General features: G+C 43.9%; 2 protein-coding genes across 6 annotated transcripts in view; one reads left to right on the forward strand and one right to left on the reverse strand.

The window, feature by feature from the left end:
* Positions 1-4,796, reverse strand: part of LOC110534522 (rho GTPase-activating protein 10) — a 61,351-nt gene extending 56,555 nt beyond the window's left edge. Inside the window, exon 1 of the mRNA XM_021619402.2 lies at positions 4,278-4,796. Coding sequence (XP_021475077.1) covers positions 4,278-4,431 — 154 coding nt within the window. The 5' untranslated portion in view covers positions 4,432-4,796. The remainder of the gene's footprint in view (positions 1-4,277) is intronic.
* Positions 4,797-5,185: 389 nt separating this feature from the next.
* On the forward strand, positions 5,186-20,051 carry LOC110534523 (protein arginine N-methyltransferase 9). 5 transcript variants are annotated; one of them, XM_036933641.1, is made up of 13 exons: positions 5,186-5,309; positions 6,091-6,290; positions 6,901-7,049; positions 7,365-7,601; positions 8,034-8,201; positions 8,701-8,803; positions 9,518-9,627; positions 9,958-10,147; positions 10,430-10,613; positions 14,375-15,122; positions 15,377-15,530; positions 17,593-17,715; positions 19,388-20,051. In XM_036933641.1, exons 2-13 carry the CDS (start codon positions 6,093-6,095, stop codon positions 19,637-19,639), a joined length of 2,616 nt encoding a protein of 871 aa, XP_036789536.1. In that variant the 5' UTR covers positions 5,186-5,309; positions 6,091-6,092; the 3' UTR covers positions 19,640-20,051. The 5 variants fall into 5 exon arrangements, with proteins under 5 accessions (XP_036789536.1, XP_036789537.1, XP_021475079.2 ...); XM_036933642.1 differs by lacking the exon at positions 5,186-5,309 and adding an exon at positions 5,511-5,528; XM_021619404.2 differs by lacking the exon at positions 5,186-5,309 and adding an exon at positions 5,515-5,652.
* Positions 20,052-20,130: the final 79 nt, after the last annotated feature.

The following is a 20,130-nucleotide window of genomic DNA, read 5'->3' on the forward strand; positions in this document are numbered from 1 at the left end:
ATCATCTCACTGAATCACAGCCAAGCCTCTTTTCAACCACAAAACCAAAGATGCTAAAGGCAGATAAAACAAAGTCAAACAAGTACAGCCAATTGCTGAGACATTTTACTCTGATCTCAGACTGTAGGCAGTTTTCCATTGACCTTGGTATATTCGACAAAAGCAATGTCGCAAATTCTTTTTTAACTAAAAACGGCAGATCTGAGAACGTATTAATTAATGCGCAATTTGCCTAAATGGGTAATGGAAACACTAACCACTGCATTTTTGAAAATTGGTTCTTGAGAGAAAAAAAAATGCTAAGGTGTGATGTCATTACATCCAGCTGTTTTTAGTCAACAGACAAGATAGTTAAATGGAATCTCACCCTAGCAGGAATTGTCACATCTATTTTCTATGCAAACTTCCTAAATGTCATCAACAAACCAAAAGTAAATGGAAACTGGACAAGTTAATGGAAACATAGCTAGTGAGGGACTATGGCTGAAAACGTCACAAAAATGATGCACACGCTTCAAATGGGGCAGAGGTTTGAGTTGTGGCGATTCTGGATGGCCAGGTAGCTACCAAGAATGACGAGAAACTGCCATGTGGTGAATCATAAGTGACTCATTTCAGCTAGTTATGTCTATTCTTGACGATTTGACACATTTCATGTCAATGCTAACATGGCAACAATTAAAAAAAAAAAATGCTAGCTAGCCAACCAACAACGGCAACATTTGCTCAAGGAGCACTTATGTTTTCAATAAACATTGAAGACGAAATATAGTTTACATGTTATCAACAATCTAAGCCAACCGTCTGTTTTGCCCCATAGTGCGCACGCGTGGATTGTTGCGGAAAAACAGCCAACCCGTCTAGTCAGTGTACTCTGTCTCACTAGACCTAGCAGCTGTCAGTAGATGCTCTGCTGTGTCTTAAACACAGTTGTTCTAAGTCAATGTAATGAGAACTTGGTGTTTGCTCATGGCTGTGACTTCACACAGAGAAGTGAGTGAGTGCACAAAGCTGACACTGTATATACTGGAGCAGCTTAGAGGTGTAAGAGACTAGTGAAGACACCACATGCCACTTTACGCGGGCACAGACTCCACCGATCCCATCTTATTTATCGCTTAATAAGGACATAAAACCAGGTAAACACTGCTACCTAAAATAAACGCTGTTCTTGATCTCAGACAAAGATGATCTTGAGCCTCTGTTCAACCACAATCACATGTCTAGCTAGCTAACTAGGCTAAGGTTATAGTGTAGAGCAGCCATATACAGTAAGCACATTAGGAAATAGGCTAGGCCTACAAGTCAAAGTTGATGCACAGCCAACTGGCTGCCACATGAGTTTATTTTTTATAAATCGTTTGTCATTTAGAAGACGTCCTTATCCTGGTTGAATTATAGGAGCAATTAGGGTTAAACGCCTTTCTCAACGGGACATCTACAGATGTTTCCCCTCGTCAGCCCGGGGATTCAAGCCAGCAACCTTTGTTATTGGCCCAACACCCTTAACCTCTAGGCTACCTGCTGCTGTTTTGCCTCTTGGCAGTTGAGTAATGTCATGATTTGGTAGACATCTACAACACTAATAACCTAGCCTATTTCTGTTCATTTCCATGAAATAAAACACAGTAGCCTCTTCACTGATTTGGCATTCTAAAGGGGTTGTCACGCACTGAAGACGTGGATGTCGATTAAGGCAGCCCCCCGCACCCCTCTGGTTCAAAGGGGTTGAGGTAAATGCGTTAGACACATTTCAGTTCAAGGCATTCAGTCGTACAACTAGGTATCCCCCTTTCATCAAGTATAATATTAAATGTGCTCTGCTTGTGGTCTTTGGTCTCAACAAATGTCTTCCAAAGACTGCCTGTTACTAGGGGCCTACTCAGAATCCAGACATTAAACAGATTTCAACACTACTCAAATGTATTGAACTTAGGAAATCAACTAAATGTAATTAACATGTATTAATTTGCCCAAGTTATATCATAAATCATGAACAAACTGAATCAGTGATTTGTATTTTGCACACGTATGCCTACAGTACACTGTAGCCATGGGCAATGAGGCGAATTATAACTGTCTTCTGGTAGAGATGGAAAGACAAACCTTTTCAATTAAATGTTGACAAAAAAAACTTGTCATTCTGCCAGAAAAGCACAGGCTATCATGATTATTTGCATCAATCCAGTTGACATTTGTTTAGCAAATTCTGAAATAATGTAAGGGCTACAGAAACATTGATAAAAAAAACATTCTCTGGCTGGTGCTCACCTGCAATACAAGGTAACTTCACCAAAAATAATACATTTATATTTTTCACAGATCAAATGTAGTGTCTTGATGTGGTTTAAGCATTGTTGAGGACTTACAACATCCAATTGTTTTTCCAATAAAAATGTATATTTACTTAAGTGTTCTTTTTAGGACGAAAACGAGGAAAGCAGAAACCTGGAGAAACAAAACTGAGAAAAATAAAAACCGATTTTAGAGCCCGATGTTACCAGCAAAAGATAGGCCCACTTCAACACAAGGCCTGCCAAACATACATCCCACTGAGCCCCCTGCAGAGAGCCAGCCTAGCAGGGTGATGCTCCATGTTGATGCAAAGGGTGTGTGCTACCTGCATAATGAAATAAGCTCACCTTTCCATTCTAGAACCTTCAAGTCTTTGGCATAACAATAGGGTACATGCCTAAACAGACAAGTCCATGTTTATTTTTCTTACAGTGGGAGTGTGGCCTACTGCAAATTAACATCGGAAACACTATTTTTAGTCCGCTGCACTGAAGGTTAAGAGGTTGACCTGAGCTATTCTGGGCTGCATCACCGATTGTAGTGAACCGATAAACTCTTAAGCTCATCACTGGCTTCTAATGAGACCAGTAGAGTACCAGTTGCACTAGGAAGGGTCAATCAATTGTCAAAGCAAGCAAGCAATCTCTCCTGGCCTGAACAACTAATTGTGTGGGCTACCTACAGCTACACTACTCTACATTGTATTGAAGCTCACATGCAATGTGAATAACAGAGGTGGTTCTATTCCAAACAGTTTGTCCGAGGCTGCCCCAGAGAGTTCCACTGCACATGTTGGTCCCTGATAACTCCCAAAATGGCCTGCAAAACAGAGAGGCGTCTGCGAAAGTCACGTTACTCTTTATTTTTAGAAATATTATGTTTCTTCTCTGGCTTTTTCAAATGTGACATTCAATCTCTTTGCACCTAGAAAAATGAGAGATGAAAGTAGACCAGTGTTTTGAGTGTAATGAAAACACATTGGCATGCCTTGCTAGAAATCCTTGACTTATGAATGACAAGGAAACCTCAGAGGCTTGCAGTGGACTAAAAGCAGTAGTTAAAGCAACTAACAGTGACTAAATTAAGTTAACCGGTTTGCCTGACAGATATCAGTGGCGTTTTCAGGGCTTTGTTCCAGCAATGACCAGGTAGCTGATTGCCTCAACTAACTTGTACGTTGCCTCTGTACTGGTACCCCCTGTATATAGCCTTGTTATTTTATTGTGTTAAAATATTTAATAAACTAAAGTGACTATTTATTTTACTGCATTGTTGGCTAACGGCTTGTAAATAAGCATTTTACGGTGAGGTTGTAGTCGGTGGATGTGACAAATAACACTTGATAATACCCGAGTTTACAAGGCACCTGACCAATTTGACAGACCCAACCCACTGGGCTAGAGTGCATGGAGATTAGGATATTTGCCCAGGTGAAGGAGTGCTCACAAATCAATCCATGATGACTGCGACTTATGTTTCAACCTTGTCACACACCCATAAGTCATTTGGATAGGTTATTGCCTCTAAATTCAAGGAAAACCCTTGTCATTTTTTGCAAAGTATTCCACATGAATCATGTTCTGGCCTCTAGACAATGGGTGAATGTTTACATCTGGGGATTTTGCAAGTTCATGCACAACAAATTGGGTTGTCAACAGACCTCACCTGTCAGCAATGTCTTCCAGTTTATTGAATAATGAAGGTATTGTTTCCAGAACTGACTACTGGTCCGTGTACAAAATGTTGAACACAGCTGTTTAGAGAAACAAACCTTTGGTAGCTATAAACAAAGTTTAGAGCGATTGGATACAGCTGGTTTCAAGCAAAGTGTGAGCCATAACGTTATAACCTTAAGCATATAGCTTGCACAGTCCAAGAGGCAAACTTCAAACTGCATAGGGAGAGACCTGTCAACTAGCCAGATAGTAAGCAACTCAATTTAACCATTCCAGGGCAATAAACTCAACTGCATAAAAACTCACGTTTAGTGGCATTGATGAGATTCTTTCCATCCTTGTAGAGTTCCTTGATGAATCTGTTGGTTTTGTCCAACTCTGCCTCGTGTGACTTTATTTTCTCCCTGAAAACGGGACTGTCCAGGTAGCATTCGCTAAACTCCAACGGGTGTAATCCCATGTCTTTAACGTTAGCTAGATGGCTAGGTCAACTAGCATAAAAAGCTGTAAAACTGCTTTATAATTTTTTTTTTTTTAAACACGCGCTAACTAGTTAGCCACCAACAACAAGTTGCTTGGGTGTCAAGCGGAAAAAAAAGTATCTTCAACCAACTAAAAAAAATATTTTTAGGGTGAGCAACTAGCTTCTGCTGTTGAAAAGGAGCATTGCATTCCTAATTTAGCAACTATTTTGTTAGAGCGTGTTCAAGAGTAACAGCAAACCATTATTTAGGTCGGAAAAACTCATGTGTCTCCTGTCAATCCAAGTTGTCGTCCAATTCAATTGACAGTCGAAAGAATAAACTCCTATTTGACAAGTAGGCGTTGAGCTCAAGCCCTCCTCCCCTGACGCGGGATAGGGCGTTTATCCAATTGGCTTCCACCCACCTTCTGATCAATTCATACATTTGCCAACAATGTAAAATATTTACATTTTCTACAAAATACTTACTTATAAAACATCTAGCCGGTGACCGTTTTTATTATAATATTTCAGACGCTCTAATTTGATTTCCTTCACTCAGAACATCCACAATTTTACACAATGGAATCATGGAAGATATATTTGTTCCTACCCGTACCTATTTACTCAGTGGACATGTGCCGTAGTTCTTATTATACCTAAGACACTACAGTATAAAGATAGGCAGAAACTGCAACATCAATAGAAATCCCCGATCACGCTTTGTAGGCTAGGTAAACTCATGAGTAGAACGCGTCATTGGGTATAACGGTCGTTTCGCGCCAAACTGCGCATGTTCAGGCCGTCAGGGACTTCTTCGACATAAAGTAGTTTTTGACAAAAATGAAGACGTGTCAGTTTGTCACGTTCACGAGGATAGAGTAAACATGTTCAACTACTTGAGACATTGTCTTCCATCTAGGTTGTGCCTTTAGATTTCGAGAAGATTAACAGTTTAGGAATAATTTTTCACTTCTCTTATTGATTTCTCAAAACTGAAACCCCGGCCTGGTCTGTTGGTCTGCTTCGCAAGCGTTCCCGGAAGTCTGGCGATGTTGCGTCTCTGGGTTTAGAAACTCTTATTATTCTTCACTGTCAGTGGTCTTCAGCTAACGGCGCTATCAGATGTTGCTAGCTCTACCTTTTGTACTGTTAATGTCATCATCGTTTATAGCGTTACTATTGTATTTAAATGCATGATTGTGTGATACATACATAGTAAGTTATCAACATCACTGAAAATGAAGTTTTACACAATCTTTTGGCTATAGTTAGCTAGTTAACAAACGTAGCTAAGTTAGCGACTAGTTCTGAAAATAATACCCAGTAGTTAGCTAGTGCTATTGCATGATGAACACAACACTGCTAGTTAGTTACACTCTTGTATCATTTGATAAATTGTGGCATTTTGCACCGATAGTCTAGACTTGTATAATTATAACGTTAGCTTGCTAGCTCGTGTATTGTGGTTACAACCAAAATATCTGCTGCACACTTACAACCACAGCAACACAACACCTATTGATAATGATATTGTAGCTAGTTATGTAGTTATCAAACTAAACTGCTCATCAGTGTGATGAATGTTGTGTGGCTATGCGTTTATGTTTCTGTGTGTTCCTAACATATGTGGTCTCCTAACTCCCTGTGTGATAGGAATGCCCAACACCAGCACCAGGCCTAAGCGTGGCAGACGGAACCGTCGGGTGCCCAGGGAGGACCCTGCCAGGAATGAGCTGGTGTCCAGGTCACTGGAGAGTGCCCAGCAGTGTCTGTTCAACCAAGACTATGGGACCGCCTTTGTCCACTACCTTCTCGTCCTCAACCTGGCTCCTGTGCTGAAGGACTTTGCCAGTGTGGGTAGCAAAGGAAAGCCTGTAGGCCAGGGCTCTCCAACCCTGTTCTTGGAGTGCTACCCTCCTGTAGGTTGTAACTAACCTGATTTAATTTATCAATCAGCTAATTATTAGAATCAGGTGCGCTATATTAGGGATGGAGCGAAAACCTACAGGACGGTATCTCTCCAGGAACAGGGTTGTAGAGCCCTGCTGTCAGCTATACACCATTCAGCCTGTCTGACAATTGACATTCCCTTTGAACTTTCAGATTTGTTTTTATTAGATTTGTATTTGTTTTCACATACAGCAGATAGGTGCAGTGAAATGTGTTATTTTACAGGGTCAGCCATAGTAGTATGGCACCCCTTTAGCAAATTAGGGTTAAGTGCCATGCTCAATGGCACATCAGATTTTCTAACCTTGTTGGCTCGGGTATTCAAACCAACGACTTCGGTTACTGGCCCAAAGCTCTAACCGCTAGGCTACCTTTCGTTTTGAAGTTGAAGTGTGTATTCTCTCTGCACGTTATAATATGAATGTTTACCACTGAAGGAAAAGACAAGTGATGTCATTTGTAGATTAGTCCAATACATCACCAATAACGTTTTTATAATGTGTGTCTTTTCAGGAGTCCTTTAGGTTCACTCTGTTCAAATGGGCAGATGAGCTCGACTCTCTGGGGCGCATCCAGGACCTGTTTGACTGCTATGAACAGGCTCTGGAGCTCTTCCCTACTGATGAGGTCATCATCAACAGCATGGGTGAACACCTGTTCAGGTAGCCCTCACTCAAGAGTCTGACTGTGTCTTGTCTGTAGGCTTGGGAGCTGGGAAGACTTTACTCGTCAGGCTTACTCGGTTGACTTTACTAATCAGAGTTATGGTGGGGTAATATTGTACCTCAGGTTGTGCTCAATACCGGGTCAAGACTATAGTTATCTTTTCTGTCATGTCTTGCCAATTAATTGTTTGTTTGCATGCAGTGGTGTAAAGTGATTGAACTAGCGAGACAGCGCTGTGTCCTAGTAAATGTGTCCCAGTATTCTTAGATTGCTCACAATTGTTCCATTCCAATCTTCAATGCACGCTCCAGAATGGGATTCCGGGATGAGGCCGCTGGTCATTTCCACAAGGCCCTGAAGCTGAAGCCGGACTACCCTGAGGCCAAGGAGAATTTCTACCGCGTGGCCAACTGGCTGGTGGAGCGCTGGCACTTCCTGATGCTCAACGATCGCAGGAGGAACCACAAGTACCAGCAGGCCATCCAGAAGGCTGTTGAGGGAGGCTGCAACACTGTGTTAGATATAGGCACAGGGACCGGTATCCTCGGGTGAGATTTCTTTCTGCCTATTACAGTTAAAGGGATAGTTCATCCGACAAAATACATATTGCTTTCCGTAACCTGCAAGAGGTCTTTGGACATTTGTGCCAGCCACTGCCAGGAAAACTCAACCAAAGAATGGATTGCTGTCATACCTTGTACATTCCGTACAGGGTAAGGAAACCAATGTCATTTTTTTATTTGGGTGAGCTATTCTTTTAAGTGCATCTTTTGTTTTATTACAGTGGCTACGCTGTATGAAGAGTTAGGTTAAAGTTGTACAATCTTAATGGTTAATATCTATCCCAGAGAAATCTACACAGCTCTGGGATTGACCACGTTTGTGTTAAAAACACTAACTGTCATGGCTGTGGACTGTTCATTTCTATTTGTTTGTTACTGCTTGTAATCCTTGTTCCTCTCCGGTCTCTCTATGGACAGAATGTGTGCTAAGAAGGCAGGGGCGGCTGAGGTGTACGCCTGTGAGCTGTCCAAGACCATGTACGAACTGGCCTGTGAGGTGGTCACCGCTAACGGAATGAACGGACTCATCAAGATCCTCCATATGAAGTCGCTGGAGATGGAAGTGCCTAAAGACATCCCTAAGAGGTGACCTTTCACCTTCCCTCTTACTCTGACATCTGTATGGGCCAGTTTCCTGGGCATAGATTAAGCCTAGTCCTGGACTAAAAAGACATGGAGATGCCATTGAGCATGGGCATCAGTCCAAGACCTAATTTAACCCCATACAATGTCAAGATGGCAGAGTCGCTGCCCATCTTCCAAAAACGTCTGAAACTGTACCTCTTTAAAGAGCATCTTGAATAAATTCCATGTCCTCTCCCAAAATAAAATACAAGTAATGCACGTGTCTTTTCCTACTAGAACGGATTATGCTGATAACTACTTTGTTGAGGGAAAATGTACTTGCTACGATTGTGATGTGTTGTCTGACCTAGCTTACTTTAAGATGAATGCACCAATGTAAGTCGCTCTGGATAAGAGCTTCTGCTAAATTACTAAAATGTAGTCTGTGGCCTGGAAACTGTCCCTATGCGTCATCCTCTAATGTGTATGTACCGTTTGTGTGATGTGTTTTCTGTGGTAGGGTATCGCTGGTTGTCACCGAGACTGTGGATGCCGGCCTATTTGGTGAAGGTATTATAGAGAGCCTTATACACGCCTGGAATCATCTGCTTTTGCCTCCACAGGTAATTAACTAGCATAGGCAGCCATTTTGAGAATTAGTTTTGTATTCATACTGAGTTCCAACACTGTAGTGAATACAAGCCACCCTTTAGTGCAAGTCTGAAAGCATTACCATGATTAGTAAGTAACATGACTTGGTTTTAGTATTGATTATTTATTTCCCAACACTTTCTCATAACATTTTCAGTTTCATTACAACCGTGGATTTAGATGCCAGTCATGTTCATGTTTTTCATTCATTTAACAGGATTGTCTGTCTCTCAATTCAACACAAGTGATCGCAAAGTAATCTTCAAAAGAGGCTTTACCTATATTTTTGTGTCACAATCACAATTGTAAAACATGATTATGGAGCATCAATCCTCTTATATTAAATGTCCTTTATCCAGCCAAATCCTTTGTTTATTGGCAAAGAGATGAATCCAAAATCATTTCAGGTTACAGTACCAATCAACCACCTTCCTCAATATCATAATGCTGCAGCCAATATAAGTCAACAGTGCCATCTATGGTCTCAATGTGATACTACATTTGAGGTAAAAAAAAAAAAGGATAGATGAAAATCCTTTACAATAAGATTCCCTACAAACAAGTGCATTTAGTAAACATATAATATAAATTGCAACAACAACCAAAATCCTATTATAGCGAAGTTAATGGCATGAGGCCTGATGTATGAAGACGTGAAGGCTCACTTTCTGCTCCTGCTACTGCAGAGCACCCAGGACCCATCCAGGCCTCCCTCCCAAGCAGGCCGGGTCATCCCTGCCGGAGCCACTGTGTTTGGGATGGCTGTCCAGTGCCTGGAGATCCGCCGCCATCACAGGTGACCTGTCCCTCTGTTGTTAATAAAGGCTAACTTAAGTCAGTCAGACATTGTTCTTCAACGATGGATTTAGTGGTATAATTTATTTAGCACGTTTCAATGCCTCAGCATTTAGAACAGTAGACCAAACATCAACAAGTTCAACATGTTGTTCACCTTTTTGTGTCCTTATCTGTTGGAATATTTCATTGTTGACGTGGAACAACAGCTGAAGGCCTTATGTCCCTGGAGGTAGTGTGTGTGTGTGTGTGTGTGTGTGTGTGTGTGTGTAAACAGACACCAGTGTTAATATTCATGTCATACCATCTATTTATAACCATGTGCCTGCAGGCTGTGTGTGTCTGAGATAGGAGGCCTGGCCACGGCTGCAGCCGGAGAGCTCCACAGCCCAGTAAGCTGCAGCTCAGAGGATGACTCCACAGAGCCCTACACCACAGAGAGACTGAGCAGACTGCCTGGAGGCTACACGCCCCTCACTGAACCCTTCAATGCCCTGGACATAGACTTCAACAACGTGCAGGTCAGCGGCAGTAGAGCGTCTTTATGTGTACATAGATTTACATCTCTATGGGGAATCTACTGAACTGTTAGTTATCATCAACAACTACGACTTACAGCCTCACAGTGGCATTGCTGTGTGTAGACTCTGTATATTGATAAGAAAACAATATCTCGTATGTCAGAAGCCTCATACTCTCTCAAGCTTTTCAAAATCAAACAAGCTAGTTAGCGTGATATTTGGCTATAGGTTCCAAGAATACAAGAGCAGTGATCGAATTATGCTATGCTAACTGTACCCCAGGAGCTGGAGGGTCTGTGCTCCAGGGAGGTGAGCCGGGTGCGTCTACCTGTAACTGGGGAGGGTCTGCTGGACGCCCTGGCCGTGTGGTTCCAGCTCCACCTGGACCAGCAGAGTAGCCTGTCCACCGGCCCTAAGGAGGACACCTGCTGGGAGCAGGCCATCTACCCCGTTCAGACACCACACAGTAGGATCATTTATATAAGACATGTACAGTGCCTTGCGAAAGTATTCGGCCCCCTTGAACTTGGCGACCTTTTGCCACATTTCAGGCTTCAAACATAAAGATATAAAACTGTATTTTTTTGTGAAGAATCAACAACAAGTGGGACACAATCATGAAGTGGAACGACATTTATTGGATATTTCAAACTTTTTTAGCAAATCAAAAACTGAAAAATTGGACGTGCAAAATTATTCAGCCCCCTTAAGTTAATACTTTGTAGCGCCACCTTTTGCTGCGATTACAGCTGTAAGTCGCTTGGGGTATGTCTCTATCAGTTTTGCACATCGAGAGACTGAGATTTTTTCCCATTCCTCCTTGCAAAACAGCTCGAGCTCAGTGAGGTTGGATGGAGAGCATTTGTGAACAGCAGTTTTCAGTTCTTTCCACAGATTCTCGATTGGATTCAGGTCTGGACTTTGACTTGGCCATTCTAACACCTGGATATGTTTATTTTTGAACCATTCCATTGTAGATTTTGCTTTATGTTTTGGATCATTGTCTTGTTGGAAGACAAATCTCCGTCCCAGTCTCAGGTCTTTTGCAGACTCCATCAGGTTTTCTTCCAGAATGGTCCTGTATTTGGCTCCATCCATCTTCCCATCAATTTTAACCATCTTACCTGTCCCTGCTGAAGAAAAGCAGGCCCAAACCATGATGCTGCCACCACCATGTTTGACAGTGGGGATGGTGTGTTCAGCTGTTGCTTTTACGCCAAACATAACATTTTGCATTGTTGCCAAAAAGTTCAATTTTGGTTTCATCTGACCAGAGCACCTTCTTCCACATGTTTGGTGTGTCTCCCAGGAGGCTTGTGGCAAACTTTAAACAACACTTTTTATGGATATCTTTAAGACATGACTTTCTTCTTGCCACTCTTCCATAAAGGCCAGATTTGTGCAATATACGACTGATTGTTGTCCTATGGACAGAGTCTCCCACCTCAGCTGTAGATCTCTGCAGTTCATCCAGAGTGATCATGGGCCTCTTGGCTGCATCTCTGATCAGTCTTCTCCTTGTATGAGCTGAAAGTTTAGAGGGACGGCCAGGTCTTGGTAGATTTGCAGTGGTCTGATACTCCTTCCATTTCAATATTATCGCTTGCACAGTGCTCCTTGGGATGTTTAAAGCTTGGGAAATCTTTTTGTATCCAAATACTGTTGTAAAGAAGTTTAAAGCCGGATCTCAGACCTGCCTGGTGTGTTCCTTGTTCTTCATGATGCTCTCTGCGCTTTTAACGGACCTCTGAGACTATCACAGTGCAGGTGCATTTATACGGAGACTTGATTACACACAGGTGGATTGTATTTATCATCATTAGTCATTTAGGTCAACATTGGATCATTCAGAGATCCTCACTGAACTTCTGGAGAGAGTTTGCTGCACTGAAAGTAAAGGGGCTGAATAATTTTGCACGCCCAATTTTCAGTTTTTGATTTGTTAAAAAAGTTTGAAATATCCAATAAATGTCGTTCCACTTCATGATTGTGTCCCACTTGTTGTTGATTCTTCACAAATAAAATACAGATTTATATCTTTATGTTTGAAGCCTGAAATGTGGCAAAAGGTCGCAAAGTTCAAGGGGGCCGAATACTTTCGCAAGGCACTGTATGTACACTGAGTGTACAAAACATTAGGAACACCTTCCCCTTTGCCCTCAGGACAGCCTCAATTCGTCAGGACATGGACTCTGTAAGATGTCGAAAGCGTTCCACAGGGATGCTGGCCCATGTTGACTCCAATGCTTCCCACAGTTGTCAAGTTGGCTGGATGCCCTTTGGGTGGTGGACCATTCTTTATACACACAGGAAACTGTTGAGTGAAAAACCCAGCAGTTCTTGACACACTCAAACCGGTGTTCCTGGCACCTACTACCATACCCCATTTAAAGGAACTTAAATTCTTTGTCTCGAGGCTTAAATATCCTCCACTTCATCTACACTGATTGAAGTGGATTTAACAAGTGACCTCAATAAGGGATCAAAGCTTTCACCTGGATTCACCTGGTCAGTCTGTGTCCCTCAAACTCAACTCTGGACCTTGAAGCCAGTTCCACTGCTGTTTTTAAAAATCATTGTTCTCCTCTAATCAGACTGATTTAGACCTGGGACACCAGGCGTGTGCAATGAATTATCAGGTAGTACAGAAAACCAGCAGGCTCCTGACCTCGTAGGGTAAGAGTTGAGTACCCCTGGTCTATTTCATGGAAAGAGCAGGTGTTCATAATGCTTTGTACACTCGGTGCCTATACACATGCAGTGAGGTAGTATATTTAGACAACTGCACCCTACTCCTCTGTAGGAGTATGATGTAGTGTTGCAGTGCGTAGGGAGTAGTGCGTAGGGAGGAGGGAGTAGTGTGCATAAACATCTCTACATAGAGCCCTTCTAATCATACAGTAGAGATGCACAGAATGCACTGTAGAGACTGGTCAAGTTCTACACAGATTCTCCTGACATCCACTCAGAACAACTATCGCAGTAATAAATTACACATATTACACACTGTACATAATGTATACAAATGGTGTTCTTGCATATTCTGCTGTAATATTTGTCCCCTTCTGATGTTTGCAATGCAATTCCCCATTCTGTCAAACGGGGGCAGTAGGCTACATACAGAAGAAACCTATTCCATTGAAGACTGTAGGCAATGACTGAAGTCAACTTACACTGTAACCTCGAGGCTGTTATTGGTTGTCTTTGGTTTGCCTAGCTGGATTTCACAACCGTGAACATTCGAATGGATTGAATGAGTTCTACGCAAATAGGCTTGACCTTTGTCTGTACTCCTTCATCCTGTCAGGCTATTGTGCTCCTTCCAGACGTAGAACAGCAAAGTGAAGTTGTACCGTGGTGTTGTCGTTGAGAGGCACCATCATTCAGCTGCCGAGCTCTGTGTTGCTAATTGACAGGGGCAGCGTCTAGGGACCCACCAGACACCATCCCTGCTATTTTTCCCGATGATCATCGACATCCGTTTCCCGGTTTCCGTGGCGAGACAGACAGGTGCACCGGGATCGCCTGTGACACTCTTTAGTGTTCATGAATCTCTTATAGGCTATACATATGTATTTTCCCCAAACGCCCCCTGACAACGACAAGCCACACGCTGACGCGATGACAGATATTCCTACAGGAATGTCTCTCTGTCTGTGTGCCTCCCTTCCTCCTGAATCTCATTTCCCTCGCTCCCCTGCTCCTACCCCTCTCTTCCTCTCTCCCTCTTTCTTTTTGTGCAGTGGCAAAGCATCTTGTTCCATGCCAGTTCTGTTTACTTGTTGTTGTGGTTCATGAATAAACAGTCATGTGTGCAACAAGGCCTTATAAAAAAAGAAAGAAACCAACTTGTTACTTATGATATGCCAAGAATTTGTACGTCATTTGCAATTTTACGTGCTTTATTTATTAGACTTAGAAAAGGGTCACACACATCAAAACAAATGTATATACAGTGAGTGTATAAAACATTATGAACACCTGCTCTTTCCCTGACAGACTGACCAGGTGAATGCTATGATCCCTTATTGATGTCAATCAGTGTAGATGAAGGGGAGGAGACATGTTAAAGTATTGAGACATGGATTGTGTATGTGTGCCATTCAGAGGTTGAATGGGCAAAATATTTAAGTGATGGTGCAACAGATTGGATGGTTGTTTATTCAATGTCAATAGGCTTGTATCTGTCCTTATTCAAATGAACCATAAAATGAAATGTCTCGTCAGATTTTCCCCTGAGGCCTGGTGACGAGCTCATCGTGGAGATCTCCTGCCGGGACGCCTACCTGAGACTCTGCAGCGTTGCCGTAGCGAGAGACGGCCGAGAGTTCCGTCTAGACGACTGTCTGGATCCAGACAAACCTAGAAACAACCCAGGCCCGAGCGGCAATCCCAACCCAAGCCTTAACGCCGAGGCAGAACTGTGCAGCGCCCTAGCTTGCCTCGGGACAGAGCAGAGCAGTGGACCTCGAGACTACACCATGCTGGAGTGTGCTGAAATGGCCCTCCTCAACAACCAGCCCTACCACGATAGTTTCCGCAGGGCACTGGCTAAACTCATCACCAACCTGAAGGACGCTCGTTCGGTCCAGGGTCCCAGCCAGGGTCAAGGGTTAGAGGTCATGCCTCTCACTGACCCCCCCAGTGGCCCTATGGACCCTGGTCCCGACCCCTTCTATGTGCTGGACGTGTCCGAGGGCTTCTCTGTTCTCTCCCTCATGGCAGCCAGTCAGGGCCAGGTGAAGGCCTATAGTTCGGTAGAGAAGACCCAGCACCAGGCGGTGCTCAGGAGGCTGGCCAGGGCCAACGGTGTCCCAGAGGAGGCTCTCGAGTTCTGGCTGAACCAGGTGGAGGATGAGCAGGCGGTGCTCCAGAGACCCTCCAGGGAGAAGCTGTGGAGCGCCATTATATTAGACTGTGTGGAGACATGTGGCTTAGTGAGGCAGAAGCTGATGGAGAAAGCCACACTAGCCAGGTAGGAAGATGGCGCAAGCACTGCTGGGAAAGGTAGTTTCGGTAGTAACCGGGTAGAATGTATGAAGTGCTGGTGGATTTTGATAGTGTTTTAGGAATGAGGTGGGATTGTGGATCACATTGCAGCATCTCAAATATTGATATTGAATCTTCAGTGTTGTCACATTGGGAAAAATAGACTATTTGGGTTCGGAAGAATCTGTCCCTTTTTTTGTACAATAGTTTGATTGTTATGGTGGGGTCCATCCATGGCAGGTGCCTGTTGGAGGACGGCGGTCAGATCTTCCCAGAGAGAATAGTGTTGTACGGGATGCTGGTGGAGTCTGACACCCTGCTGCTGGAGAGTGCTGTCCAGGGCCAGGAGCCGACACTGGGCTTCAACATCGCCCCGTTCATCAACCAGTTCACTGTGAGTTACTGACACACCTCTCCAGATCCGCTGCATGCTTACTGCATCTCCCCACCTGCCTTGCATATGTCATCACTAGGGCCTGAGGTTTTAATGATATAGTTAAGCAATAAGGCCAGAGGGGTTGTGGTATATGGCCACGGGCTGTTCTTATGCACGTTGCAACACAAAGTGCCTGGATACAGCCCTTAGCTGTGGTATGTTTGCCAGATACCACAAACCCCCGGGGAGCCTTATTGCAATTGTAAACTGGTTATTAGAGCAGTAAATATGAATGTTTTGTCATACCTGGGGTATACAGTCTGATATACCACAGCTTTCAGTGAGTCAGCATTCAGGCCTCAAACCACACCGTTTTTATATATATGTAAATATATCTCTTTACACTGTGTACAAAATAATATCAACACCAGCTCTTTCCATGACAGACTGACCAGGTGAATCCAGTTGAAAGCTATGATTCCGTATTGATGTCGCTTGTTAAATCCAATCAGTGTAGATGAAGGGGAGGAGACGGGTTAAAGAAGGATTTTTAAGCCTTGAGACATGGATTGTGTATGTGTGCCATTCAGAGGGTGAATGGGCAAGACAGAAGATTTAAGTGCCTTTAAACATGGTATGGTAGTAGGTGCCAGGCGCACCGGTTTGAGTTTGTCAAGAACTGCAACGCTGCTGGGTTTTTCACACTCAATTGTTTCCCGTGTGTATCAAGAATGGTCCACCACCCAAAGGACATCCAGCCAACTTGACACAACTGTGGGAAGCATTGGAGTCAACATGGGCCAGTCCATTCCCCGACGAATTGAGGCTGTTCTGAGGGCAAGCGCCATACTCTACCAACTGAGCTACAGAGGACCGAGTCCTGTCACATTGTCAGGAAAACCTCCTGGCTGTAGTCACACTCCCCAGCTCTAAATGTGAATGCACTATACTCGGATAACTAACAAAGTCGTATAGTAAATTACTGCATGGTTAGGGGGAAAAGTATGGTCAACTCAGAAATTCATTCTACGTGACACAACTCCCAATTTTTTCTCGCTCAACATGTCTCCTCTCATATATGGTATTCCCTCTCATGTCAATGATGCAATAGTCATACTATTGACAGCTGCCCCAATGCTCTTTGTACCTTGCATCATTCTTCTGATTCAAAGGACAGGCTCCTGAGACACACCAACTTGTTGCCTGAGGGTTGTAACATCTTCACTCAAGATGGCTGCTGATATATAATGCTGCCCTCCCCCCCCCGAATATTCTGGACGAAATCTAAACATTGTTTCTTTCGCAGTACTTGTTAGTGGTTCTTGGTCTGCCGTATTGCAGTTGAGCTCAAGTAAACCAATTTGAAAGGGCACAATACATTTAAACTGACCTTTTACTGTGCTTTTTTTAAGTCAAAATGGGTTTTAAAAACCCATTTTTCTTGCAATGCAACCTTCTACGTTGAGACTTCTCATGTTTTCTTTTATCTGGCTTTCCGTCCGTATTACGGGGAGCTGAGAAATCCTTTTAAGTTTTCCGGTGTCATGTTGGCGCTCTAATTTTCGGCGTTGGCTCCCGCGGGACGGCAGTTTGTTTAAACAGATGTTGTCTCTGAAGCGCTCAGACAAGGGCACGACTGTCACTCTGGGGAAAAGCATTCACATGGCTTCACGTAAGGACATCCCTACCTGGATCCATCAGGAAGCATTACATCAATGACATCAAACGGAGAGCGGCGGAGACACCGGGAGCTGTGACATGGAGGCGGCGGCGGCATTCGTTTGTTCTCTGTCGCTTGACGAGCACTCTCCTCCTGCTTTCTAGAGTATAGCGGTGCGTTGCAGCAGGTCACATGATGCACACGACTCTAAAGGTGTTCTAAGAGTTGGAGATTTTGTTAAAAACACCTGACGACGAGTGAAAGGAGCTGGAGAGGTTTGGGAAATACTGAACGGGACTACATGGACTGCCTTGTCATTCTGTTTAAAGGGGTTGAATTAGTCTCAGATGTAGGGTTGTATAGATGTCTGCTGAATGGACATCTAATATGTGACAATGATATGATCTCTCTCCTTCCTAGGTTCCAGTCCATGTGTTTCTGGACTTGTCCACTCTGCAGTGTAGACATCTCAGTGACTCTGTAGAACTCTTTATCCTGGACCTCATGAACACCAACGCCAACTATACCAACAGAGACGTCAAGGTAAAGACCCAACTCGACAGATTCTTTTAGTTACAGTTACATTATCAGATATTGTCTGAAACATTCATCGAAAAAAAACAAAAAAAAAACATGGTAAATGGCACCATTGTCTGCTAACACATTATACTGAGGATAACACTGAGTTGCCAGATCCCTTGGCAGTGTCAGTACTTCCACTGAGCTGTGGCCCTGACCATAAAAAGAAACGTCCCTTTTTCAGGACCCTGTCTTTCAAAGATAATTTGTAAAAATCCAAATAACTTCACAGATCTTCATTTGTAAAGGGTTTAAACACTGTTTCCCATGCTTGTTAAATGAACCATAAACAATTAATGAACATGCACCTGTGGAACGGTCATTAAGACACTAACAGCTTACAGACGGTAGGCAATTACGGTCACAGTTATGAAAACATAGTAGGAAGGTCTCTTTCGTGTCCTAACTCTGAAAAACACCAAAAGAAAGATGCACAGGGTCCCTGCTCATCTGTGTGAACGTGCCTTAGGAATGCTGCAAGGAGGCATAAGGACTGCAGATGTGGCCAGGGCAATAAATTGCCATGTCTGTACTGTGAGACACCTAAGACAGCGCTACAGGCAGACAGGACGGACAGCTGATCGTCCTCGCAGTGGCAGACCACGTGTAACAACACCTGCACAGGATCGGTACATCTTAACATCACACCTGCGGTACAGGATGGCAACAACTGCCCGAGTTACACCAGGAACGCACAATCCCTCCATCAGTGCTCAGACTGTCCGCAATAGGCTGAGAGAGGCTGGACTGAGGGCTTGTAGGCCTGTTGTAAGGCATGTCCTCACCAGACATCACCAGCAACAACGTCACCTATGGGCACAAACCCACCGTCGCTGGATGAGACAGGATTGACAAAAAGTGCTCTTCACTGACAAGTCGTGGTTTGTCTCACCAGGGGTGATGGTCGGATTCGCATTTATCGTCAAAGGAATGAGCGTTACGCCTGTACTCTGGCGCGGGATCGATTTGGAGGTGGAGGGTCTGTCATGGTCTGGGGCGGTGTGTCACAGCATCATCGGACTGAGCTTGTTGTCATTGCAGGCAATCTCAACGCTGTGCGTTACAGGAAAGACACCCTCCTTCCTCATGTGGTACCCTTCCTGCAGGCTCATCCTGACATGACCCTCCAGCATGACAATGCCACTAGCCATACTGCTCGTTCTGTGCGTGATTTCCTGCAAGACAGGAATGTCAGTGTTCTGCCATGGCCAGCGAAGAGCCCAGATCTCAATCCCATTGAGCACGTCTGGGACCTGTTGGATCGGAGGGTGAGGGCTAGGGCCATTACCCCCAGAAATGTCCGGGAACTTGCAGATGTCTTGGTGGAAGAGTGGGGTAACATCTCACAGCAAGAACTGGCAAATCTGGTGCAGTCCATGAGGAGATGCACTACAGTACTTCATGCAGCTGGTGGCCACACCAGATTTATAACTTCTGATTTTGACCCCCGCTTTGTTCAGGGACACATTTCCATTTATGTTAGTCACATGTCTGTGGAGCTTGTTCAGTTTGTATGTTGTTGAATCTTATGTTCATACAAATATTTCTGAAACTAAACGCAGTTGAGGACGTTTCTTTTTTTGCTGAGTTTACAATAGTCTATTTCTATGGCCCTGACTCTGTGTGTTTCTCCCAGGTCCAGGCTAGTGCCTCAGGCAGGGTGACTGCTGTGCCCTTCTGGTACCAGATCCACCTGAACGAGGAGATCAGCTTGAGCACCTTCAACCAGGACTCCCATTGGAAGCAGGCTGCTGTGGTGCTGCACCAGCCCCTGGCAGTGAGGGAGGGAGACTGGGTACGACTGGCCGTCACCCTGCAGAAGAGCTCCATCTCCATATCAGCCAGTATAGAGGAAGAGGCTGGGGAGACCGGGACTGTGGATTGTTAGAGTCCGATAAGTAGATGTCTGGTGATATGAACAGTACGAGTCATCTTCATAAGTGTTTTAAAGGAGGGAGTTGCGGTGCTTTTGATTCTACAAGAGCATCAAGTCCACTCAGTCTTACTGGGAGAGAGGTGAAGGTATCACTCTGGGTTCTATATTATGAGTGAACTGCATATATGTCGTGGAGGGGAAGGGATTGGACTATGGATTCTCCGGAAGCGCCAGCTCTAAAATGACCCCACAATAGCTACCATCTCAATATGCCTTCTCTCAGGACTTTCAAAGACATTTATTTACATGTTTTATAATGTGCTCATCTTGAGACGTTTTGGTCTTAAGTATGTGCATAATCTTGTTTTGGAATGACGTCTCTTGATTATGGTTGCAGTCTTCATTAAAATGTTTTGCATCAGCACTTGCATTTTATCTCGAATCATTTAGAAATCATAATGATCACGCAACATTGTCTTATTGACACTAGCAAAAACTGACAG

The sequence above is a fragment of the Oncorhynchus mykiss genome, chromosome 10, assembly GCF_013265735.2.
Source record: "Oncorhynchus mykiss isolate Arlee chromosome 10, USDA_OmykA_1.1, whole genome shotgun sequence".
NCBI lineage: Eukaryota > Metazoa > Chordata > Actinopteri > Salmoniformes > Salmonidae > Oncorhynchus > Oncorhynchus mykiss.

Bases quoted from the DNA above. Each gene is read 5' to 3' on its own strand.
- LOC110534523 (XM_036933641.1), top strand. From the start codon at position 6,093: ATGCCCAACACCAGCACCAGGCCTAAGCGTGGCAGACGGAACCGTCGG. The intron at 6,291-6,900 runs GTGGGTAGCAAA...GTGTCTTTTCAG, and splicing joins TGCTGAAGGACTTTGCCAGT to GAGTCCTTTAGGTTCACTCT. The intron at 7,602-8,033 runs GTGAGATTTCTT...CTCTATGGACAG, and splicing joins ACAGGGACCGGTATCCTCGG to AATGTGTGCTAAGAAGGCAG.